General features: G+C 39.0%; 1 protein-coding gene across 3 annotated transcripts in view; it reads left to right on the top strand.

Moving 5' to 3' along the window:
* Positions 1 to 415: 415 nt before the first annotated feature.
* TACR1 (tachykinin receptor 1) overlaps positions 416 to 24641 on the top strand; it is a 148540-nt gene continuing 124314 nt past the window's right edge. For 2 of the 3 annotated variants that reach the window (XM_044261496.1, XM_044261495.1), the window contains exon 1: positions 416 to 1140. In XM_044261496.1, coding sequence (XP_044117431.1) covers positions 752 to 1140 — 389 coding nt within the window. In that variant the 5' untranslated portion in view covers positions 416 to 751. The remainder of the gene's footprint in view (positions 1141 to 24641) is intronic. The other variant, XM_044261497.1, reaches the window with a different exon arrangement.

Raw genomic sequence — 24641 nt, 5'->3', positions numbered from 1 at the left:
TCCCACAGCAGGTAGCCGCAAAAGGCGAGGTGGCTGTGTTGGTGGAATGAGACAGTTGCCAACAGCTGGTTCAGCTGCGGCGCTGTGCACCAGGACTGGCGGGTGCGCAGCCCAGGTACTGCCCCTTCGCGGTGACGTCTCTGCAGAGGGTTATAAAAGCCTCGCGCGCAGCCTGCCGAGGTTCTGCTAACTCCCGAGCCAAGCAGGACCCGAGCCAGAGAGGCGCCTGCGAAGCTGCAGGCGACGGCGGCGGCGGCGACAGCGCAGCAAAAGCAAAGGAAAAAAATCACCAGACGGACCAGGGGCCCCAGAATCCCCGCCATAGACTCAGAACTTTTCAGGTCGCGTTGTGACGAACACTCTCCCCTTCGCCCCCAAGTCCTCCTGCAGAACAGGGTTTTGCATTTCCCGCTGCAAGCAGCGGGAACAGCAGTTGCAAGCAGCAGCAGGTGCAGATAGGCGGGGGTCTCCTGCTTCTCGGAACCGTGACCCGTGGAATTCCTTTCCTTTTTCCAGTCCCACGCAGTAGAGACGCTGTCTCCGGATTTCTGAACTCAAATGCTTCCTGACGCTTGAAAGTGGAGGAATTCAGAGCCACAAGAGGCAGACCGCGCATCTAGAAGCATTTATCTTCTGAGCGCCAACTCTCCTGCTTGCAAGGAAAGAGTTCTGCCCAGAAGGAGCCTGTTGCCCTCCTGCTTGGTTAAGCACGACCCCGACCCCCGGGGCGGCTTAACCACTTAGTGGAAGAATGGATAACGTCCTCCAGGTAGACTCAGACCTCTTCCCAAATATCTCCACCAACACCTCGGAGCCCAACCAGTTCGTGCAGCCGGCCTGGCAAATAGTCCTTTGGGCAGCTGCCTACACGGTCATCGTGGTGACCTCTGTGGTGGGCAATGTGGTGGTGATGTGGATCATCCTGGCCCACAAGAGAATGAGGACAGTGACTAACTATTTCCTGGTGAATCTGGCTTTCGCAGAGGCATCCATGGCTGCGTTCAACACAGTGGTGAACTTCACCTATGCTGTCCACAACGAGTGGTACTATGGCCTGTTCTACTGCAAGTTCCACAACTTCTTCCCCATTGCTGCTGTCTTTGCCAGCATCTACTCCATGACTGCTGTGGCCTTCGACAGGTGAGCCTGCCCTTTGTGGAGAAGGGAGAAGGTGTCCATAGAGGACCATAGCATTGCTGGGAGCTTCCGGGTTGCACTGTGCCTGGATCAAGGTGGTGATTGGTCACCTGTACCCTGGGGTTTTCCTGACACCTAACTGAGTCGTTTGTGCATGTGGGACTTCATCTTATCTCACCATTTCCTTATCTGTTTCCTTTTTCCTTTTCTCCTTTTTGCTCATAGCCAGTCTCCCTTTCTTCTCACACCTCCTTTATCCTTCATTTAGTCCTATTTTCTTCACCCCTCCTGCACTCATCTCTTTGACATTTTCCTTTCCACTCCTGCTTTGCTTCTTTCCATATATTCATCCTCTCATTTACCATGGAGGCCTGAAGGGGATCCCCAGGTGTTAGCCAGGGGGCTAGCCCTTGGCTGGGGCTTCGTTAATCCTTGCAAGCCTACTATTTTGCTGGGAAGCCTCTTGGTGCTTTCCAGTTTTAAGTATGTCTAAGCAAAATTACTCATTTTTCACTTTTTCCTGGACATCCAGAGATTTTTCTGCTCCCGCCTCAACTCTCCAATATTAGTCCTATGTGAAGAGCATTTCATTAGAATCATAAAATACTCAGGATTCTAATTTGGCTCTGTCTATGCTGCTAGGAGCTCTCATTCAGGCATGAGAGGCAGCGAGGCTATTCTTCAGGAACTCCACAGATAGGGACCCAGGGAGCTGACCCAGGAGCTTTTCTAAATTTCTTTTGTCATGTAAGGTCAATGCTTTTAACCTGCCTGTATCCACAGAGAAACGTGCTTGGCAAAGGCAATTGAAAGCTCTTTCTTTCCTACAACTAACTAAGGGTTTCTGAAGCTGATTGAAAATGAAAATGTTGGCATTTTCAAATACTGGGGCTAGCATTCTGGAATGAATGGCTCCTCAGGTGACAGGATGGAAAATTGATTATTAGAACACAGCTTTATCTGCATTGACATTTTTGTGGGTGCAATAGATCTCTCATGTATATATCTATGTGTATGCAAGTATTAAATGCTTACCTGGGATATAGAGGGATGTTGAAAACACCTGCCCCTGTGATTCTGAAATGGGTTCTTTCAGTGGCCTTGCTGAAATCAATGAATTATGAGAAAACCAAAGAAGGATCTAGAAGAAATGTTCCCTCCCCCAAAAAAGAAAAAAAAATCCCAAACTACTAAACTCTTTTGGCATAAAGATTATCTATCATTTGATTTGAGGTCTTTTTCGGCTTCTGTAGTCAATCAGAGAACTGTTTCCAGCTTTTGCAGTGGTGTCCAAATGCTGATTTCTAAGTTCCGTAGACATCTCCTTTATGCAACTCTATGTGCTTGATTGATATGTTGTGTGTAAAACAGGTTGTGGAGAGCCAATTTACGTTTTAGAAGTAGAAGGTAAACCAATTACTCAAAATGGTAATGAAATGAATTCTTTTTTTTTTTTTTAAAGATTTTATTTATTTATTTGACAGAGAGAAACCACAAGTAGAGAGAGAGGCAGGCAGAGAGAGAGAGAGAGAGGGAAGCAGGCTCCCTGCCGAGCAGAGAGCCCGATGCGGGACTCGATCCGAGGACCCTGAGATCACGACCTGAGCCGAAGGCAGTGGCCCAACCCACTGAGCCACCCAGGCGCCCCTGAAATGAATTCTTTTGTAAATTTATCTTTTACGGTACTTTAATTCTCAGATATTAAGTTTGTTGAAAGTGAAGTATGCCTATAAATCTTTCTGCACTGACTTGCTCCTTGACTGCACAGCAAACCCTTACATTTAGAAAACCCAGAGCATGATATATGACTGAATACAGGTGCAGTGAAACCTGCTGTGATTTCAGTCTTGATGAACTTTAAATTAGAGGGAAAGTTGGTATTTTAAATGCACTTGGGCCTTGTGTGAGTTCAAGGGAGCCCTGTCAGTCCGTGTACACCTGAGCATTCAGTAGCTGATGGAGCACCAGCAGGCAGCCCTCTTGCTTCAGCTTATACAGAATTGCCATGTTCCACAGCCATGGGCTTTCTCTTTGAACTTAGAAGGCAAGAGTCAGAAGTCAGGGTCAAAGTCTTCACACCGGATTAGATAGGGAGCCAGATTTTGGCTGCCTTGACCCTGACATCTCAGGCACCATTGTTCTTTCTCTCTAGGCAAACCAGAGACAAAGCAGGACCCTGACCCTGCCTGACACCTGCTCAATGAGGAAATGGCAGCAGTGAGAAATGTCCGTAGGTCCCTAATATACAGACACACCTCAGGGAGATTATCAATATCATGCTCAAGGTTAGATTCAAGGTAGAGTTTGGGATTAGGTTCCAGGGCTCTGTCTCCAAGTCCTCTAATTCCGAATAGATTCCAAATAGAAGAAGTCCTCCTTCTATTTTTCCTTGCTCAGCCTCATGAGCACAGTGAATTAATTTCCCCAGTCCCTGTGATGGGGGTAGCTCTACTGCATTTGTGGTCATCCACTCTCTCCCAAGAATGTTTTAGAAAGGAAAGGGGCTGTGGGCTCTCTCTGTATGAGTTTTCTCTCCTTTTTTCACCAAGTCAGGGCAAACTTTAAGGAAATGGTAAATTGTCTTTTTGTATGCTCCTTGAACTTTTAACGGATAATGTCTGAGTCAAGGTGGTGATTGGTCACCTGTACTTTAAAATCAAAAGCAGCATGATTTTCCTGATTATAATATTAAACCTGTTCATTGCAAAAACTTGGGAAATATGAAGATATAGGCACAAAAGTACAAATCAACCATTACTTCATCATGCAAAAATAACACTTGTTAAGCATCCGAATTTCTCTTTTATGACTAATTACACTACATAATTGAGGTCAGATTCTGTATAATTTTGTGGCATACTTTTTTCCTGTTGATAGTAGTGGAAAACATGAATAAAGTTTTCCCGTGTTATTAACTACTGTTAATAACTGTTGGGCATTTATGTGGTTTCTAATTTTTTTTTGCCTAATGGCTAATGCACTAATAAACATTTCTATATGATAATTTTTTTTTGCTATCTTGATTATTTCCTTAGGATAGGTTCCCAAAAGTGGAATTACTGAGTCAAATGAAATGAATTAAGGAAAAAACCTTTTTTCTCCCAATTTTAAGGAATTATAAAGGAATTATAAACTCTGAGCAAAGTGAAGAACATATCTGCTGTCTTATTTACTTTATCTCCTCAACACAAGGCAGAGTGCCTGACACCTAACAGTCACTACACATTTATTAAATAAGTGAATGAATGAATAAAATAATACATCTTCCCAGAAGAACATTTGGAAAATACATTAAGTTGTAAAGAAAACATAAAAAGTATCTATAGTCCCGCTACTGACAAATAACCAGTTAAAATTCTAGAAAGCTAGCTTTTTCTTTTTCTTTTTTTTAAAAATCTTACTATTTATATTTATTTATTTTAAGATTTTATTTATTTATTTGACAAACAGAAATCACAAGTAGGCAGAGAGGCAGGCACAGAGAGTGGGGAGGCAGACTCCCTACCAAGCAGAGAGCCCGATGCCCAGCATAGAGCCCAGGACCCTGGAATCATGACCTGAGGCTTTAACCCACCGAGCCACCGAGGCCCCCCCCATATTGGCTTTTTCTATCTGTGATATTTATGCCACATATAGTTACTCAAGCTTTTAAGGATGAATTTTAAATCATAATAAAGCAGTTTCAATAGCTGCTTTTTGGTTTTTATTTTATTCCTTAACATCATATCATGGGTATTTTCCATGTCATAAAATACTTTGCAAAATAGGATTTTTAATGGGTGCGTTATACTGCAGAGCTATATGCATTTATTTTACCATTCCTCTATTTCTAAATATAAATTATTTCCATTTTTAATAATTACAAGTATCCTAGACATACATCTTCAAGAGCATCCCTTGTTCTTTCTTTGGAATAAATTTCTTGATGTGGAATTGCTAGGTCAAACTGTCTTGGTAAACTGTGTTAGATTTCCTTCTAGAACCAAAATGTATACATAGAAAAAACCCTTTAACTGTAGATTGTAGTACTAATTTAATTCTTTTCTGTTATCTTTCCACAGAATGGGGAACGAGACGGGGAGGGGTCTTCTTCGGACAAAAAAATACTTATTTACTGAAGGCAATGGATACCTAGAATTAAAAGTTGCAGAGACAGGGGTATTCAGATGGCTCAGTCAGTTGAGTATCTGACTCATGATTTCGGTCAGTCGTGATCTCAGAGTTGTGATTTCCGGGTCATGATCTTAGAGTCGTAAGATCGAGATGGAGCTCTGTGTGGAGCCCCAAGGTCAGTGTGGAGTCTGCTTGAGATTCTCTCCTTCTCCCTCTGCCCATCCCTGCTCTGCTTGCAGGTTCTCTCTCTCTCTCTTTCAAATAAATAAATAAATCTTTTTAAAAAATGGTTGCAGAGACAAATATACCTAAACAAGAGTAGGTCTAGCTCTAATTAAACTCCAAAAAACACCAGGGATTTCACTTTTTGAAACTCTGTAATTTCTCCCACTTAAAATGAAATATAAAAACTTTTCCCTATTAGAAAAATTAAAAAGCACGTGTGATGTTTCAAAAAATTGGGAGTTGGAGGACACTGAGGTGACAACTCCACTTTGCAGGGACCTGTGATGGTTGCCAGCTCTAGTACTGCAGAACAGCCTCTAAGAAGGTAGGAGGGAGGCCAATTCCAAAGCTCCATAAGAGGGACCGAAGAGGCAAAAGGCAGCCTGACTGGGAAACAAACACACAACAACAGGAGGCTTGGAAAGCCCTGGAGTGATGACACTGCTTTTCCGCCTGGAAGGGGCAGGTGTAATTTCAGCGATTTGAAAGGAAAGGATTGCTCACTCCTCAGACTTACGTTTGAGTGAAAGGAGACATCTAAATTATGATTGTCTCTGAACAATGTGAAATATGGTAAGGACCAAAAATACAGTTGCCCAGATAAGTAATGGTGAAGGCAAAAGGAGTAAACTCTCTGAGAGAGTAAAAGAAGATCCAAGAGCAAAGACATACATAAGTAACAGAAACTTCCCACGGTTCTTTGGTATCTATCCCACTCTCCCAGTCACACTCAGCTACAAGTTCAAATAGCCTGCTTTCCAGGTCTCCAAGAGACCTTCAGTTTGTCCTTGAACCCCACCTTGTTGGTTAGACTTGGATCCCATTGTATATCTCAGATTAGATCTTCACTACCGAGAGGTCAGAAGGATTTTAGAATCCTTTGCACATATTTAGACGAACCTTACAACCCATGACCAAGCACCTCTGTGACACTGAAAATGGTCATTCACTAGAAATGTGTCCACCACAACTGACCCTGTCTTTTCAAATCCAGAACATCAAATGTCTTGGGTTGACATGAATTGAACTTGAGCTTGTTATATCTTGGATGGGTCAGTTACGCTGGAGGACCTTTCCTGGAGAGAGTCAATGCCCTCTTACTCTCTGGAGCTGTCCCACTGTACTTGTCACATCCTGTCATTACTCATGGGTACTCCCAGTGTCCTGGAAGGTCAAGGACCTTGGTTTTTCCAAAAGCTGGCAGAAATATAGGTTCAACTGAAGGAAAACGCAGAGTAATTCTCAATGTATAGGTAAAATTTTTCAGAGAGGATGATAAAGAAAGGTGACATTCCAGATAAAAGAAACTGTTTGGCAAAAGCATGGAAGTAAAACAAACAAACAAACAAACGAAAGAACTTTGTAAAAAAGTTGCAAAACGTTTGGGAAGAATAACTGGCTGACTCAATTGAAGTGAGTTCACGAGTAAATCAGAGAATGAATGGAGAGGTTGGTAGGAAGAAAATGGGTCCAGGTTTTGTTGGATTTGTTGTGAAAATACAACAATTAGTTGGAAATGCCCAACAAGCCACTTGAGATATGGGGTTAGAGACTGAGAAGCCAGGAATGAAAATGTAGATTTAGGAGTTTTCCAACCTAATGGCTTACTGGAGTTTGAAAGTGAAGAACATCTGGGCACCTGGGTGGCTCAGTGGGTTAAGCCTCTGCCTTCAGCTCAGGTCATGGTCTCAGGATTCTGGGATCGAGGCCCATGTCGGGCTCTCTGCTCAGCAGGGAGCTTGCTTCCTCCTCTCTCTCTACCTGCCTCTCCACCTACTTGTGATCTCGCTCTCTCTCTCTGTCAAATAAATAAATAAAATCTTTAAAAAAGAAAGAAAGAAAGAAAGAAAGAGAAGAACATCTCTTTTACCTAAACATTTTTCCAGAGAAGAGGCGAAGATATTCATGATAATGTCCTATCAAGCAATAGGAGGGGAAAAAAGAAGCAAAGAGATAGTGGAGGAATCGGGATATGTGGAGTGGCAAAGTGACTTGTTGGTTCTATTCATAGTGTCATTAGAATGCAAAAAATATCAGGGATTTCACTTTTTGAAACTTATCAGAGGACAGTGGATTTGGTAATTAGAGAACATTGGTGAGTTATGATAGGTCATACCAACAGAGTATAGTAAAGAGGGATAAAATTAGATGGCAGTGAGGGGAATGGCCCCCTCCTCATCCATCCATCCATCCGTCCATCCATCCATTACTGAGGACCTACCATATGCCAAATGTTGGTGCAGTAAAACATTGCCTTTGCCCTTGTACTCTCAACTTTGGGGATTGATAAAACTCATGAGTGCCATTATAACCCAATGTAATTAATACCATGCTGAGAAAGTTTGGACACAGAGGGAAGAACTGTCCTTGGGAATCTGGGAAAGACTTACTGGTAAAATAAAGAAAAGGAAGAGAAGGAGGGAGAAGAAGAGGGAGAGGAGGAGGAGAAAAAGTAAAGCATAGAGAAAACAATGTGGAGTTAGTATTTTTTTAATCAACTTCAAGAACACCGGACTGGGAATTATAATGATTTATTAGTGTTTGTCACTTGGAAACTAGAAAAGAGATCTCATGTTGGTAGAACTGATAATGATACCTCATATTTGCATGCTCTCTAATCTGTTTTCTCATTGAATCCTAAATAACAATGGGGATTCTGTTTCTGCCTTGGAAAGACTATTAGAAAAAATTTCTTTTAGCATTGTCCTCCTACTCTACTCCCTCATAGTTTAGAGACTCATGCAATTTGTATTCTTGTGCCTTAGACATCTGCCTACATATTCCTACTCAAGGTGGCTCTTGAGTGCTATCATCTAAGGAAAGCTGTCACTGAAGGCAGAAAAGTGATGTAAGGGTCCTACTGTGCCAGAGAGGATGTTAGAGACTCTTTAGATCATTTTCCACCCAAACAAAAATTCAAACCCACAACCTTCTAGACTGGGCCATTGTAAGAATATCGAATTCTGCTTAAATATTTTACTCAACCTGTCTCATTTGTTAAACTCATTCCATTTTGAATCATTATAAAGTTATTCCTTTTGTTGAACTGAAATCTGCCTCTGATTATGTGCTACTCCTTTTAATATAATGCCTCTTCTATGTGGCAGTCTTTTAATTATATCCCTTCTGAAGCTTCTCTATCCCTGGTTAACTATTCCTGGTTCCTTCATTTTTCATTCTCCTTAGGCTCTACTGGCTATTCCTATTTGTTAACACTCCTCTTCACTGAGAGGTTAACTAATGCCCAGAACTGAACATTACCCCATTACCATTACTCTGTCCAGCTTCATCTGCTATAGGACTGGCATCCTAAACCTGATGACTTTGTTCTCTTAGACTCAGCTCAAGTACTATCTCCACTAAGCCTTCAAATCTCTATGAAGTATCCTTCCTACCTATTTTCATATTATTCATACAATTGTTGATCTTGACTTGAGAGTCTCTCTTGTTGAGAGATTTGTTGGTCTCTCCCACACCTACCTGCCCACTAGATTACTTTATAAGCACCATGAAAACAGGGATGCTTTATCCCTGTTCCCAGCAGCTATCCAGCTGCCTAACACAGAGTAGGTATTCGTTACAATGTGTGGATAATGGTTGACTTGACTGTACCTCTGTTCTACACACATCAACCAAAATCTGAAAACCAGACCCAGTGCATCAGGCAGACATCAGAGCACACCTATGATGCTATGCCTTGAAGCAAAAGAAAATTTGGGCCAAATATATGCCTATCATAGAGTTCTGCTACACTATAGAACATTTGGTTCAGAACTTCCTGTTCTAGAATAACTATGTGTTCTAATTCATACTTACATTTTCCACACTCCACTTAACTAGAAGCCACTGAACCCGCACTCCACTGAACCCATTGGTTTCCTGACCCACACCCTGTCCCCAACAGATATTGCATCCCAGGAGAACAACTTCTAATCAAGAGAGGTGTTATCATTTCTACCTTACCTCCAGTCGTTCCAGGAATACTGGAAACTCACTTATTTTCGGACCCTTCTATGGTTGTTGTCAACAGCCTGGCTTTCTCTCCAACACCCCTGCTAGCAACAGGAAGCGAACTTTCTGTTTTAGTTGTCCTTTCTGAGTCAAGAAAAGCAGAAGCCTACCCTCCACCCAGCACTCCAAGTCCTGTATCCACAGTAACTGTCTGAACATATAGCGCATACTATATTAAAATACTTCAGACAGAAAAATTCCAGCAGACCACCCAAGAAAGTCATTGACATGGAAGACAGACTGAGGAACTGGCTTCCACTACCCAATCCTCCTCTCTTTTCACCTTGAGAAGCTATGATTCCAACTCATGGAAGGGGAGCGTTGGTGGTATAGTGGTGAGCATAGCTGCCTTCCAACTCATGGAAGGGGAAATATGAGGGTCTCTGGATGGGGAGTTCCCAGGCATGAAGAGATGCTTTAATAAATCTCAGCTTGAGTATTAATGCAATACATGAAGCTCTAGGAAATTTGTCTAAGCAGCCCTGAGCCTGATGTCTTGTTACTCTCTTTTGTAATTCTGTACTTGATCTACTTTCCAATTCAGTATTATCACTATATTTAATATTTGGGACTCTTTATGGAGTGACTTTCTTGTCTTTTATATAAGAATGTCTTTTAATGACTTTACATCTAACCTCTGATAATGGAGTTTAGTGTAGAAAAGAGCACAGGCAGTGGTCCTAGCAGTGCTTCTGCCATGTCCTAGCTATGTAGATGGAGGTAAGACACTTACCTCTCTGGCCTCAGTTTCCCCATCTGATAAAAGGGATATAATAAAATACTCATAGACTATTGTTGAAAAGAGAGAGGGAAAGGGAGAAGTATGGCAATGTATGGGAAATTGCTGATTCATTGAAACTCAATAAGAGCTCAGTTAATGGCTATATTATGATCTATAATTAACACTGGCACACTATGTATGTAGAATATACCTACTCTACATACCCATTCCTGTCTCAGTGACTCTTTAATTCCTTGTACATCAAGTATAACAGGGTGAAACATTTGTATCCCTGCCCCCCCCCCAAATTGTAATTCAAAATGCTCCTAATTGAGAAAGCAAACCTATTGCCAAATGCTTTCTAGCACTCTTACCCCTTGTGGAGATACACACTCTACCAGAAGCCTAGCATTTGGATCTAGTGCATTACAGTCCAGAAAAACTAAGTCGTTTTCATTTATACCACCTCCAAAACCACCCATTCACTTCCCACATCCTGTATGTTGTAAAATTACCACTGTCCCGTGGATATCATTCGAGTATTTAATGTCTGAGGGAGAAATGTCTGAAGGTCATAGCAAAACTGTGTAAGGAAGAAATGCCTAAGGATAATAGCAAAACACTCTTACAGCTGTACATGCTTTTAGTTGATATTCAGTTTGTTAAAGTTGTTTCTTTTGCCTTTGAACACATCTTATAAATCTTGGAAGTTTTGTTTTAAGTCTAGTTCAAGTGTTAAACTTTCACTTTCCCTTGTCCTTTGACTAATACTCAATTAGCTCTTAAACATAAGAGGAAGTACTTCCTCCTAAATATTTTAACATTTTCAAACTTAATCAAATGATCTTACATATTTCTAATTAGCCACAGTTTTTTATAAACTTAAAAATCAAGTAATCTTAAAAATGTAAACAGTACTTACAAAGATGATTATTAAAGTCCCTTAAATATTTCAAATCTAATACACAAATTTAATACATCTGGTTTTCTTAAAACTCCAAAATCCCTTAAAACGACTTAAAAATAGAAGAAACAAAATCTTTCTCAGGACTCACACAGTTCTGGTAAACTTAATAAATCAAGTCTTCTAAATTTGGTATATTAAATTCTCTTACAACATTTCAACCTCCTAAGAATTAAACTCACAAATAAATGAGGTTCTTATGAGCCTCTCAATATTGACTACAAAATTAATTCGTTAAATCCTCCTAAGTATTTCAATTAAAATTACAAATCTGGTAAGTCAAATTCTGTAATCTATCAGATTCTCACTTCCAATATATTAAAAACAAGTCACCCACAAATAACATACTGATCATAAAACTCACTACTTCACACACACTTCTTTTTTTTATTATTATTATTTTTTAAAGATTTTATTTATTTATTTGACAGAGAGAAATCACAAGTAGGCAGAGAGGCAGGCAGAGAGAGAGAGGGAAGCAAGCTCCCTGCTGAGCAGAGAGCCCGATGCGGGACTCGATCCCAGGACCCTGAGATCATGACCTGAGCCGAAGGCAGCGGCTTAACCCACTGAGCCACCCAGGCGCCCCCACACACACTTCTTACAGAGAAGCACCATTTCTTTATTGTCAATTGAATTTTACAAAATGCCTTTCCAGGATTATAAAGTGATATAAGTGATAAAGTGATATAAGCAGTGGGGGCCAAAGGAGCTCCTGAGGTTCCGGAATCAGGGTTGTGTTGGAGATCCGAATCGGTGTGTATCTTTCAGGAGTCCAAACTCCTGAGCCCTTCTCATGGTGGACCTCTGCCTTCGTAGCACCCCCAGGATCCACCCACATCTTGCCAGTGGAATTGAGTAGTCCCAATGTACCCTACATCTCCTTGCTTCCTTCAAGTATGACCCTTCTCCAACTTTCATCTTAACATTTTATCATCTGAATTACGTCGATAGAATCATGCAGAGCCTCATTCCAACCCAGACTGCATTCAATCACTTTGCTACCTGAGTAGCATTAGCTGCATTCCACACCCTCTTATGTTTTTACCTTCTTATAGACTTCCATTCTGGACTGGCTCATTGCCACGGATAAAGTGACCAAAAAAAAAAAAAAAAATCACCATCTCTCCTGCGTGCTTCAATTCCTCCTTTTTTTTTTTTTTTTTTGAGACTTTGAGGTCATGAAAAATATGTGCCTGAACTTTTCTGGGTGTATCCTTCTTCTTCATACAAATCATCAAAAATGGAAGAGTAGTACCTCTTGGTTTTGACAAATTCAGGCTCTCAGCATGTTTCAGATCTATGCCCAGAGACGTGTGTGCATCTTATATAGAAGGTCTACATAGAAGCTTCCATTCCTCTTTGCATGAAGTCTTCAGTGACAGGACTTTTCTTCTTGGAGCCTGGAAGGTATATAGCACCCATGAGTCCTCCAATTGGGTCATGAGATGGTTTTTCTTCAGATCATCTTGGTTTTCCCTATGAGGACAGACTGTCATGACTTTTTTATAGCTCTGTGAGTGCTGAGTTCCCTTCTGTTCCCTTCCTTCTCAGCGTCCTAGATATCAGATCATAAAAAACAAGTGATGCTCTGTTCTTATAGCATAACTCGGTGTTCTAAGCCATATATGGACTGACAAGCAACTACCTTCACAAAACACATTACTGCCTGAGCTCCAAGAGGAAGGGTCAACAGTCGAGCTACCCCTCTGCTCTGTCACAGGGTATAACTGAGACACTAATTTTGAGAAGTCTCCTGTGCACATTTGGTGGTATGTGGAGAGATTAGGAGCATAAACTTAAATACTCACCTTGTATGATTTATTAATTAATTTTATTTTACTGTGGAGCAATGTCCTCTTGAATAATTAATATGCTCTCATAAGAGGATTTGTCTGACTCTGAAAATCTTTAAACAAAAGAAAACCCCAGAAACAGCTGAAATATTCTCCCCAATAGTCCCAGGGAGTCAGAGGGGGTGTAAAAATGCCTGCAGGCATGATGGGAGCTAAAAGAGGAGCAGTCATGAGGAAGAAATGTAACTAGTTAGCTCAACAACTTAACGGGGCTCTTCAAAGAGAAACTTAGACAATAACCTAGAAACCCTGTGGCCGAATCCTTAACCAGCAGCCTCACTTAAATTTGTTTCCAAAGACCAATTCCTTTCTCTTTCTGCATGGCATGAAGGGTCTAGAAGTTAATATATTAAGGACTCATTTAGAATATGAGCTGGATCACAGCCATCAAGGGCTTCAGTGGGTCCAATTAAGGCACAACCAGCCTAAAACTAAGCCAAATGCAAAGAAGGTATCCTCTCCCCTTTCTGGCCATTTCCCTCATCAATGCTCTAACCAGCCCAAGTCTGCATTAGAGCACTCCCCGATCCTGCCTCGTAAGTGAATGGTCCCACATTACTGCTCTGTTCTCATCACAGCCCAATCCAATTTAGTAAATTGAGTAGAGTAGCCAATTAAAATCACATCTAAGGTGAGAATGATCTGGGCTTCTACCTTCCAAGTCCCATTTGCTTTTGAAAATGGGAATGTGTCCATTCTGATTATCTACTCCTTTCAGTTACCTCTTCATGAGTAGGAAAGAGTATAGAGAACCAAGACAAACAGTCTTGAGGACTGATCCAATATGGGGTGCAAAGAGTGTTGGGATTTAGATACTTGAGGGTGTAGAGTTTGGCTTTCACAACATGGCCCCATGTATCTACCAAGGAGAATGTGGAAGTACAAGGGGCTATTATCATGAGCCCAGATCACTGCTGAAAGACTTTCTCCTGCCATAATCAGAACTGCCTCAGTCCCCAGTGCCCGTGAACTCTCCGTTTGTGTCTCACATTTCTCCATTGTGAAACGTGGGTGAATTTGTTTCTGTTCTTCATACTTCTTTGTAAGACACCAATTGATAAATGAGACACTTTGATAAATATGTAGTAGTTTTATAGTTTGGATATTGTAATCAGAAGGGAATTTTGGTCACAGTCCCAGCTGGTTCTAAGGATCTGATAGGTTGGGTTAAGGGCAGCAGTGCAATGAAGTCCTATTTAGGTGGTCAAGGCTGATTCTTTACCTCTCCAGCATCTTCAACAATGGATTTGTGCTGTTCATAAACTCTGGGGTGAGGGCCAGGTTTCCAAGAGCTGAGCTTTCTGCTAGTGTCTGTCTGGACCCACACCTCATCTAGAATCTTGCATCTCTTTTTCTTTGTTTGTCTTTCCTTTCTCCCTTTCTCTCTACAACTGGATCAAAAATTCCTTGTTTGATCCCTCTACCCCTGCCCATCTCCTCCTCAGCATTTTGAAAATAGCATGACTTCAATAAATGCTATTGCCTGTAAAATGGAGTTGGATCAGACAAAACCAAAAACTGTTGTATATAAAGCAACCAAAGAGTAGATTTACAGAGCAATATTAAAAATTCGAAGTACTATGATTCTGATTCCAGAGGGGTCCTGAATATATTCTTTAAGACTGTTTATGTAGGTTTAAACTTAAGCTACTTTAAAAAAATGGAATATATTTGACATATAACATCATGTAAATTTAGGATATACTTATACTACTTTTTTAAAAAAGATTTTATTTATTTATTTGATAGAGAGAGAGATCACAAGTAGGAAGAGAGGCTGGCAGAGAGAGAAACAGGGAGAGAGAGAGAGACAGACTCCCCATTGAGCAGAGAGCCTGATGCGGGGCTCGATCCCAGGACCCTGAGACCATGACCTGAGCCGAAGGCAGAGGCTTAACCCATTGAGCCACCCAGGCGCCCCCTTATACTACTTTTTTAAGAAAAATAACTTACTGTTTAATATTATCTGCATAACTCCAAATTCCCTTCTGATTACATTATATATATATATATATATATATATATATACACACTTCTAAAACTATAAAGTATTATGTATTTGTTAAGGAAAATTAACACCTTATGGAAAATAAAGCATGCTGAAGAACAGAAGGAAAATCAACCCTCTTCGCACCGCCCAAACACTACTATTGCCAATTCTTAAGAATTATTTCAGTACAGGAATTTTCCCCTATGCATAGGATATTTTATATAGTTGTAATCCTATGGAATATACAACTTTAATTCTTTTTTTTTAGGAATTTATGTATTTGAGGGAGAGAGTGAGTAAAAGAGAGAGAGCATGAGGGAGGAAAGAAGCAGAGGGAGAAGAAGCAGCAGAGAAGCCAACTCTCTGCTGAGCAGAGAGCCCAACTGGATCTGGAAACCAGGACTGGGGAATCATGACCTGAGCAGAAGGCGGATGCTTAACCATCTGAGCCATCCAGGCACACTGGGATATACAATTTTAAAAATTTAACATAATAAACATTTCATGTAATTAAATGTTATTCTGAAAGATCTCGCTTCATGGCTACAAAGTATCATAATTTAAATAACATCTCATCCTGAGACCTTGTAGTTGTTTCTAGCTCTTGCTGTAATGTATCATTTGTGTGATAAGTATGTTCTAGCTACACTTGTATTTGTACATGTGTGTGACTATGAGGATGACTTCTTAGAAGAAAAGTCTATTTAGAGCACTGGACATTTAAAGACTTTGGCTTCATTCTGGTTACTTGGTCTTCAGAAAGCTTTGGCAGTTTAGCAGCATGAATCAGAATGTATACACCCATTGTATGAAAGCGTCCCTTCATATTCCTAACAATTTCAGAAACATCTTTTTCAATTTAAAAGATTTAAAATGTTGTTTATGTTTGCATTTCTTACTGGTGAGATTGAATATTTTGTATATTTATTATTCCTTTACATTTTGCTTTTTCATGAAAACACTTTTTTTTTCTACTCACGACCCTAGGACATTTTTAAATTTAAATCTTTATTTTTAAGTTTCGTATTGCATTGCAAGAGCTGTGTTAAGCATACAGCCTTTTGACTGTCATATGCTGCAAATAATTTTCTATGTTTCTAGTACAATTTTACTTTCCTAATTACTGTAAGTTTTTTTGTTATTATTTTTTTTTTTGTAATTACATCCATCTGCTGTTTCTTTTATGGTTTTCCCTTGGTGTCATGCCTAGAGAAGAATTTCCTCAATTCAAAAGTAAATAAATATGGGCGCCTGGGTGGCTCAGTTGGTTAAGCGACTGCCTTTGGCTCAGGTCATGATCCTAGAGTCCTGGAATTGAGTCCCACATCGGGCTCTCTGCTTGGCAGGGAGTCTGCTTCTCCCTCTGACCCTCCCCCTTCTCATGCTCTTTCTCTTTCAAATAAATAAATAAAATCTTTTTTTTTTAAGTAAATAAATGTGCGTAGACAATTTCATTTGCTTTTATAGTTAGGAGATTTTTTTCTTAAGTCTTGAACCCATCAGTAATTTAATTTAGATTATATCTAATATTTTAAGTGCCATGTAGGTTTATCCTGCTGTCTAAACACCATTATCCATCCAGATAAACTCTGGATTTATTATTTAAAATCCCCCTATTGAAAAGTCCTGTAAGAATTTTTATTGGAGATGTATTAAATGTGTAAAATTTAGAAATAAACTTTAGGAAGAATTGTTAGCATATCATTTTTTTTTAAAATGTATGACATGGTGTATATTCTATGCATTCATGCCTGTATATTTTCTTATATAATTTTTTATATTATTCCTCACAGTATCTTTCAGATTTCTTTAAACATTTAAAAATGAATGTTTTTGCTTGCTAATGAAAACACAATAATTTTCCTGTAGTTTTTTCTAATGGGTTATTGTCAGTGTATTGTAAAGCTTTGATTTTTTTTATAGTCCCTTTGAAGCCAGCTATCTTAATGAACCCTGTACAGCAGAAGTTCTAATGTTTTTTCTTATCACTTTTCTCAGATATCCCCCATAGTCATATAAATCTATAAACCTTTATGTTTTTAAATTTTGTATGCAGTGTCTCTATGTTCTTTTTTATTAGATCTTTCAGAACAATTTTAAGTAAAACTGGTAAAAGTAACATCTTTTCTTACACCTGATTTTAAGAAAGTTTTCTCTTAATAATACTGTTGAATACATCGGCTGTTGATTTAAGTCAGAAGTACAAAAATTATATCATTCAATTCTTAGTTTACCAAGAGAGTTAATCAGATCTAGATATTAATTTATCAATTGTCCTTTCGGCATCCAGCAATACTTTTTTTTCTATTGCTTAATTGCTTAGTTTTCAGTTGATGTAGAACTCTCTTAGAATAGACAGTACTTGGCTCTGGACTTTGTACACTATTAGCACACTGCTAGATTGACTTGCTAATATTTTATTTATATTTTTGCATCTTTGCTGTAATGTACAATTGTCATTTCATTTTTTTAGTGTCGTCTTTTCAACTTTTGGTTTCAGGGCTATAATGAAATAAGCATTTTCTGAAATTTATTTTACTTCCTGAAGTAAATAAACTTTGGTGAGAAACTTTTCTTCCAGGCAACTTCCTGGAAGATACTGCTTCCCTCTCTTTCTCTATTTAGCCATTATGCAGTAGTGCAGGGCATTTCCCAGGCCCTCCAGGTGAAGCAAAAGAAAAAAGAACACAATAGGTTATTGATTCAGAAAAACAGTGGGAGTGAGGTCTACACAGTCGTTTGCAGGTTTTACCTTTTCAGTTTGGGAGTCTTGCCAGCCAATGCTAAATCACAGGGAAAGAACCCCAGCCACACAGTCCTTTTGAGGATGAGCAATGTAATAGCCAGCCCCAAGGAGCAGGAAGAGCCCTGCAGTGGTTCTCTGTGCACCGAAGCTCCTTAGCCAGAGGAAGAGGCTAAGCTTCAATGTTCGTCTTTTTTTCTGGCACAATAAACAGTATCCCAGGGAAGACACAGCCTTATGGGTAGACAAAGATTTTTAAAAACCCAAGAAGATGTACAGATAAGCAAAATTTAGCAGCACGGATTTTTTTAGTTTGGGTATGCATTTTATAAGATTTTTAAGAAGACCATGATTAATAAAATTGCTTATTTCAGGAACTTGATAGTTAGCATTTTAGAGGGGAAAATTTAAATTGCAATTTAAAAAAAATTAAACTTTACTTTAGAAATATCAAGTTTTATTTTTTCCAGATTCTCCCTTCCCACAAGCAATATGAATTAGACAAGCAAGGAAATACTATTGAAGAAGTATAAATAAACCTTATTTTGTGGCTTAAAAAATCATTATACACACACACACATAATTTATTGGCTTCTAACATGTTATTTTTAATATAAATTTATTTTGGCACATTTTATTTTCATCATCACTTTGCTTTTAAAACAGTCATTGTTTTGTTCCAGTAACATGAATTCTCTTATGCTATGTAGATGGAGATCTAGATATTTATAGAGAGTCAAAACCATACATACTTTTTTTAAGTTTTTATTTAAATTTCATTTAGTTAATGTACAGTGTAATATTAGTTTCTGATGTACAATATAATGATTCAGTACTTCCTTACAAAACCCAGTGCTCATCATGACAAGTGCACCCCTTAATCCCTATCACTTATTAACCAACCCCCCCCCCCAACATCCTCTCTGGTAATAGTTTGTTCTCTATATTTAAGAGTCTGTTTCTTGGTTTGCCTCTCCCTCTCTCTCTATTTTTTTTCCCTTTGGCCTGTTTGTTCTGTTTCTTTAATTCCACATATAAGCAAAAATCATATGGTATTTGTCATTCTCTGGCTGACTTATTTTGCTTAGTATAATACTCTCAAAATAAAAAACTTCTGCACAGAGAAGAAAACAACAAAACTAAAAGGCAACCTGTGGGATGAGAGAAGATATTTGCAAATGACATATATGATAAAAGGTTAGTATCCAAAATATATAAAGAACTTATAAAACAACACCCAGAAACCAAACAATCCAATTAAAAAATGGGCAGAAGACACAAATAGACATTTTTCCAAAGAAGACATACAGATGGTCAACAGACATGAAAAAATGCTCAACATCACTGATCATCAAGGAAATGCAAATCAAAATCACAATGAGATACCACCTCACACTAGTCAGAATGACTAAATTCAATAGCACAAGAAACAACAGGTATTGGTGAGGATGTGGAGAAAGGGGAACCTCTTGTACTTTTGTTGGGAATGCAACTGGTATAGCCACTCTGGAAAACAATATGGAGATTCCTCAAAAAGCTAAAAATAAAACTACCCTATGATCCAGCAACTGCACTACTAGGTATTTATCCAAAGTGTACAAAAATACTAATTTAAAGGGATACATACACCACAGTGTTTATAGCAGTATTATCTATAATAGCCAAGTTATAGAAATAATACCAGTGTCAAAGGACTGCTGAATGGATAAAGGAGATATGGTACATAAATATAAATATAACTGGAATATTAGCCATTAAAAAAGAATGAAATCTTGCCATTTGCAATGACATGGATGGAGCTAAAGAGTATTATGCTAAGTGAAATACCATACATACTTTGGTCCAGGGTTATAATAGTCAGCAAGAATCAAGCCTGATCTCTGCCCTCAAATAGATATTAATAAGACATTAATCCAATGATTATTCAAATCAGTGTACACTTAAAAACTGTCTTAAGAGGTATTAAATAATAATGTTATGAGACTCTGAATGGTTTTGGGCTGAGAGCTAAAGAATGAGTAGGAATTAGGAAGAGCATAGTGACAGACAATGGTTCCTTACACATAACCCGAATACAAACCCTTGTCCTTCCACATCCTCTACTAGAGATATTATTGATGTCCCAGTCTCCCTTGCAGGGAGTGTTGGCCATATGGCGAAGTTGTGGCCAGAGGGGTACAGGAGAATGTCTCTAGATTGAGCTGCTCTTCTGGAAAGAAAAGACAATGTCTTCAAGAAAAATACTTTTTTTATTCTTTGCTTTTCCCCCTTCTTCCTCTCTAAAATAAGGTTAAGACACATGGATGGTAGCAGCACATTTTACCTGTAAGAACAACTTCTACCCACTAAGTTTTAAGGATCAGAAGGTTAGAAAGAGCCTGGAGCCCTGAGATTCACTGACCCACATACCAGCCCTAAACTACCCTACCTGGCATTGGTCTTTTTGTTATGAAAACAATGAAACCTCTATTTCTTTAAACTTACAATAAACAGATTTTCTGTTATTTGCAACCAAATGTAATCCTAACTAACTAAAAGGGAAGTTGGGTGGAGAGGAAAGTGTTGAGAAAAGTTGGCTGCATTTATGAAAACCCTGGGTAGGAGGAAGTATGATGCATTGGCAGAACCAATGCTTTCCACTTACACTCGCCATTTTTCACATTAAAAATTTATCCATGGATAAAATTAAAAGAAAATGGAAGAAACATAAAATCACAATTCATAAACACTATGGTAATTTATTACCACTCTAACTATTAATGGAGTCTCAGTAATAAAAGAAGCTCACTGCAGGCTGTGAGGCAGACAAGATCAGCAGAGAGTTGTTGGAAATACTCACTGGGAGTCCACCTTTTGTTTCTTACTCAGCAGAGCAAGTGCGGAATGCATGACCATAGGGATAATGTTGCATCCACTTCCATTTACTTTCCATAATGTTAATATTTGGTATTGTATGAGGAATAATAAGTTATTCAGACAGTTAAAAAACAATGTTCTGGAATATGTTTGTCTTTATTGTTTTTACATTCTTCCCCTTATTGAACTTGCTCAGTTTATATTTCTTTCTTTTGTATTTTTAAAAATTATTTCCTAGGTGTTTCTTCTAAGGAATTTGGAAAAGAAATATTTCAAAGTGACCCCTCAATCTTATATAAAACTATAAATCCATATTTGGTTTTGAAGTTGATAAAATTAGTGGCAGTGTGGAGGACGTTCTAGAGTGGGGGGGGGAACTATTGGTAGAGATTGCAAATAGGAAGTTATTATAATAATGAGGTAAAATATTACTGAATTATGGAGCTGGAGAGACCAGATTCCATAGATTTTAGGGCAAAGTTATAAAATGTAGCAGGCTGTTTAACATTTGGAAGGCTGTAAGAGTTGGAAATGAAGAAGAGGAGGGAGCAAAGGCTTCTCTCAGTTTACTGACATGGGAATATGGATAGATGGATAGTCAAATCAGGAACACAGGAGGCAGAGCACATTAGGAAAGAACATCTACATACCCACTGTGGAATATCTACATATCCACTGTAGACATTCAATAGCATTTATTGAATCTAGCATCTATTGAACCTGTTATCCATTGCCATAGTAATGCTGTATAACCAATAGCCATAAGATGTCATGGATATAAAACAATGAATAGGGATGCCTGGGTGGCTCAGTTGGTTAAGCCTCTTCCTTCAGCTCAGGTCCTGATCCCAGGGTCCTGGGATTGAGTCCCACATCAGGCTCCTTGCTCAGCGGGGAGCCTGCTTCTCTTTCTACCTCTACCTGACACCCTTCCTGTTTGTGTTGTCTCTCTCTGACAAATAAATAAAATCTTAAAAAAAAACCAATAAATAATTGTTTCATTTATTGGTCTGCAATGTTCAGCTGCTTTGGCCTATGCTTGTCTGAATTTTGGCTGGGCTCATTCACATTTCTGAAGCCAGGGAACTGCCAACTGATCAAACTGCCCTTGGCAGAGATGATGGGCAACTCAGCTCCGCTCATATGTCTTTCATCCTTCCATACGCTAGACAAGGTAGGTCTTCCTGGCACTGGCAGAAGTGCAAAAGACAAACAGACACAAGCAAACACTTTTTCCATTCTATATTTTTGTCATATCTACTAATGCCCCAATGGACAAAACAAGCCCTCAGAATGGACTTGATTCACACTGAGGGAACGGGATTCCATCCCTTTAGGATAAGGATACAGAGAAGGATAAATAATTGATATCATTAGTGCAATTAATATACATGTGAACTATGTGCCAGGCACTGTTCTAGACCCTGAGGATACAACAGAGAACAACAATAACAACAAAAAGTCCTTATTTTCTATTTAGAGATATAAACAATAAACAAACTAAAAATTATGTAATTTTGAATACAATTAAGTGCTGCAATGAAAATGGTAAAAAGATGGAGAGTGGTGAAAAGTAGTGTGATATAATGATCTTGGAAGTGGACTTTCTACCTACAAGTCCAGCTAGAATAAAAAGCCCTGAGTCAAGAATGGGTTTGGTAATAAAACGTGGGTGTGATTGGATGGCAGTGAGTTAGGGGGAGAAAGTCCAGTGAAATTAGAGAAGAAGGCCATATATATCACAAGTATTAGTCAGGGTAGGCTAGGATGTGCTGCAGTAATAAGTAAAGCCCCAAATCATAATGACTTAATACACAGAAGTTTATTCATCACTCACTCTGACTGTGCTACAAGTTCAATTTCTTTCTTGGGAAGCTCCCTGAAAACATCACTTGTTCACAGGCTCTTCCTGTCTTGTGGCTTAGCCATTACAACCTGAGCAGCTTGGTTACTACATTAAAGGAAAAAAGAACTTAGAATCACATGGGAGCTTTGACCAGCCCTGGTTCAGAGGTGATATGTATCATTTCTCCTCAAAATCCATTAGCATTGGGGTGCCTGGGTGGCTCAGTGGGTTAAAGCCTCTGCCTTTGGCTCAGGTCATGATCCCAGGGTCTTGGGATCGAGCCCCGCATCGGGCTCTTCACTCAGTGGGGAGCCTGCTTCTTCCCCAACTCTGCCTGCCTCTCTGCCTACTTGTAATCTGTCTGCCTGTCAAATAAATAAATAAAATCTTCTTAAAAAATTCATTAGCATTAACTAGTCATATGGTCTGATCCAACTGCATGGACTCTGGAAAAGTGAAAATGTGCAAATGAATGTTCATTGAGCATTAAAAGTTTCTGCCACAGTGAGATAAGTTTGGTTTCATTCTGTGTGTGATGATAAACCACTAGAAGATAATAAGCAGGAAAGGAGCATGATCTTACCTATACTTTCAAAATTATTAGCTGGCAGTTGTGTGGAGAATAGAGTGTAAGGAAGCAAAAGTGGAAGCAAGGTGACCAGTTAGGAGCTCCCCATTGGTGATCCCAGTAGAGAAATGATGGTGACTTAACCCAGGGTATAACAAGGTATAACAGTAGGTCACTGCTAAGTGACCAGATTTGGCATTTGTTCTGAAAGTAAAAAAAAAAAAAAAAAAAAAAAATGATTTACTAGTTCAGTAGATACAGGGTAAATGAGAAGAGGAGCAATCAAGAATCACTCCTGGGTGTGAGACTAAGCAACTGGGAGAACTGTGATTCCATTTACCAAGATGGGGAAGAACGGAGAAGTAAGTTCAGGAGCAGACACCAGGAGTGATTTTGGTCCTAATAAGTTTGAGAAAGGTAGCAGATAGAGAAATGGAGATATTGAAGTGAACCGATAGTTGATTTTGTTTTGTTTTGTTTTTACTGAGGTATAACTGACATATAACATTATATTAGTTTTGGTTGTACAACATAACGATTCAATATTTCTATATTTGCAAAATGATCACCACAATCTAGTTAACGTCTGTTGCCATACATAGTTACAAGAATTTTTTTTCTGGTGGTGAGGCCTTTTAAGATCTACTCTCTAAGCAACTTTCAGATATGTAACACAGTGTTTTTAACTATAGTCACCATCCTGCATATTACATCCTTGTGACTTATTTATTTTCTGACTGGATGTTTGTACCTTTTGACTCCTTTCACCTATTTTACCCATCCCTCACACCCCACCTCTGGCAACCATCAACCTGTTCTCTGGATCTATGAATTGGGGTGTTTTTGTTTTTGTTTTAATTCCACATATAAGTGAGAACATATGGTATTGGTCTTTGTCTGTCTGACTTATTTCACCTAGTATAATACCCTTGAGGTCTGCCCATGTTGTGACAAATAGCAATATTTCATTCTTTTTTTATTGTTGAATAATATGTGCACATGTGTGCCCATGCATGTGTGCGTGTGTATATGTGTGCCTTCTTCACCCATTCATCCACTGATGGACACTTAGGTTGTTTCCATATTTTGGCTACATAAGCTTGCAATGAATATGTGGGTGCATATATCTTTTCAAATTAGCATGTTCATTTTCTTTGGATAAATACCCAAAAGAAGCTGGGTCATATGTAGTTCTATTTTTAATTTTTTTGAGGAACCTCCATGCTCTTTTCCATAGTGGCTGCACCAATTTACAGTTTGACCAACAGTGCATGAGGGTTCCCTTTTCTCCACATCCTCACCAACATTTGTTGTGTATTGTCTTTTCGAAAAATAGCCATTCTAAGAGGTGTATTTTGAAATCTCATGGTAGTTTTGTTTGCATTTTCCTGACGATTAGTGATGTTGAGCATCTTTTCATGTACTTCTTGGCCACCTGTATGTCTTCTTTGGACTGACAGTTGATTTTTTTAAAATTATGTTCAGTTAGCCAACATATAGTAGATCATTAGTTTTTGAGGTACTGTTCAATGATTCATTAATTGCATATAATAACCAGTCTGACAGTTGATTTTTAAATCTGAAGTTCAAGAAGAGAGGTAAATGCAGGCA

This window comes from Neovison vison, chromosome 8 (genome assembly GCF_020171115.1).
Source record: "Neovison vison isolate M4711 chromosome 8, ASM_NN_V1, whole genome shotgun sequence".
Taxonomy (NCBI): Eukaryota; Metazoa; Chordata; class Mammalia; order Carnivora; family Mustelidae; genus Neogale; species Neogale vison.
Note: the sequence above shows the minus strand (reverse complement) of the source record. Positions and strands in the feature narration are given on the sequence as shown.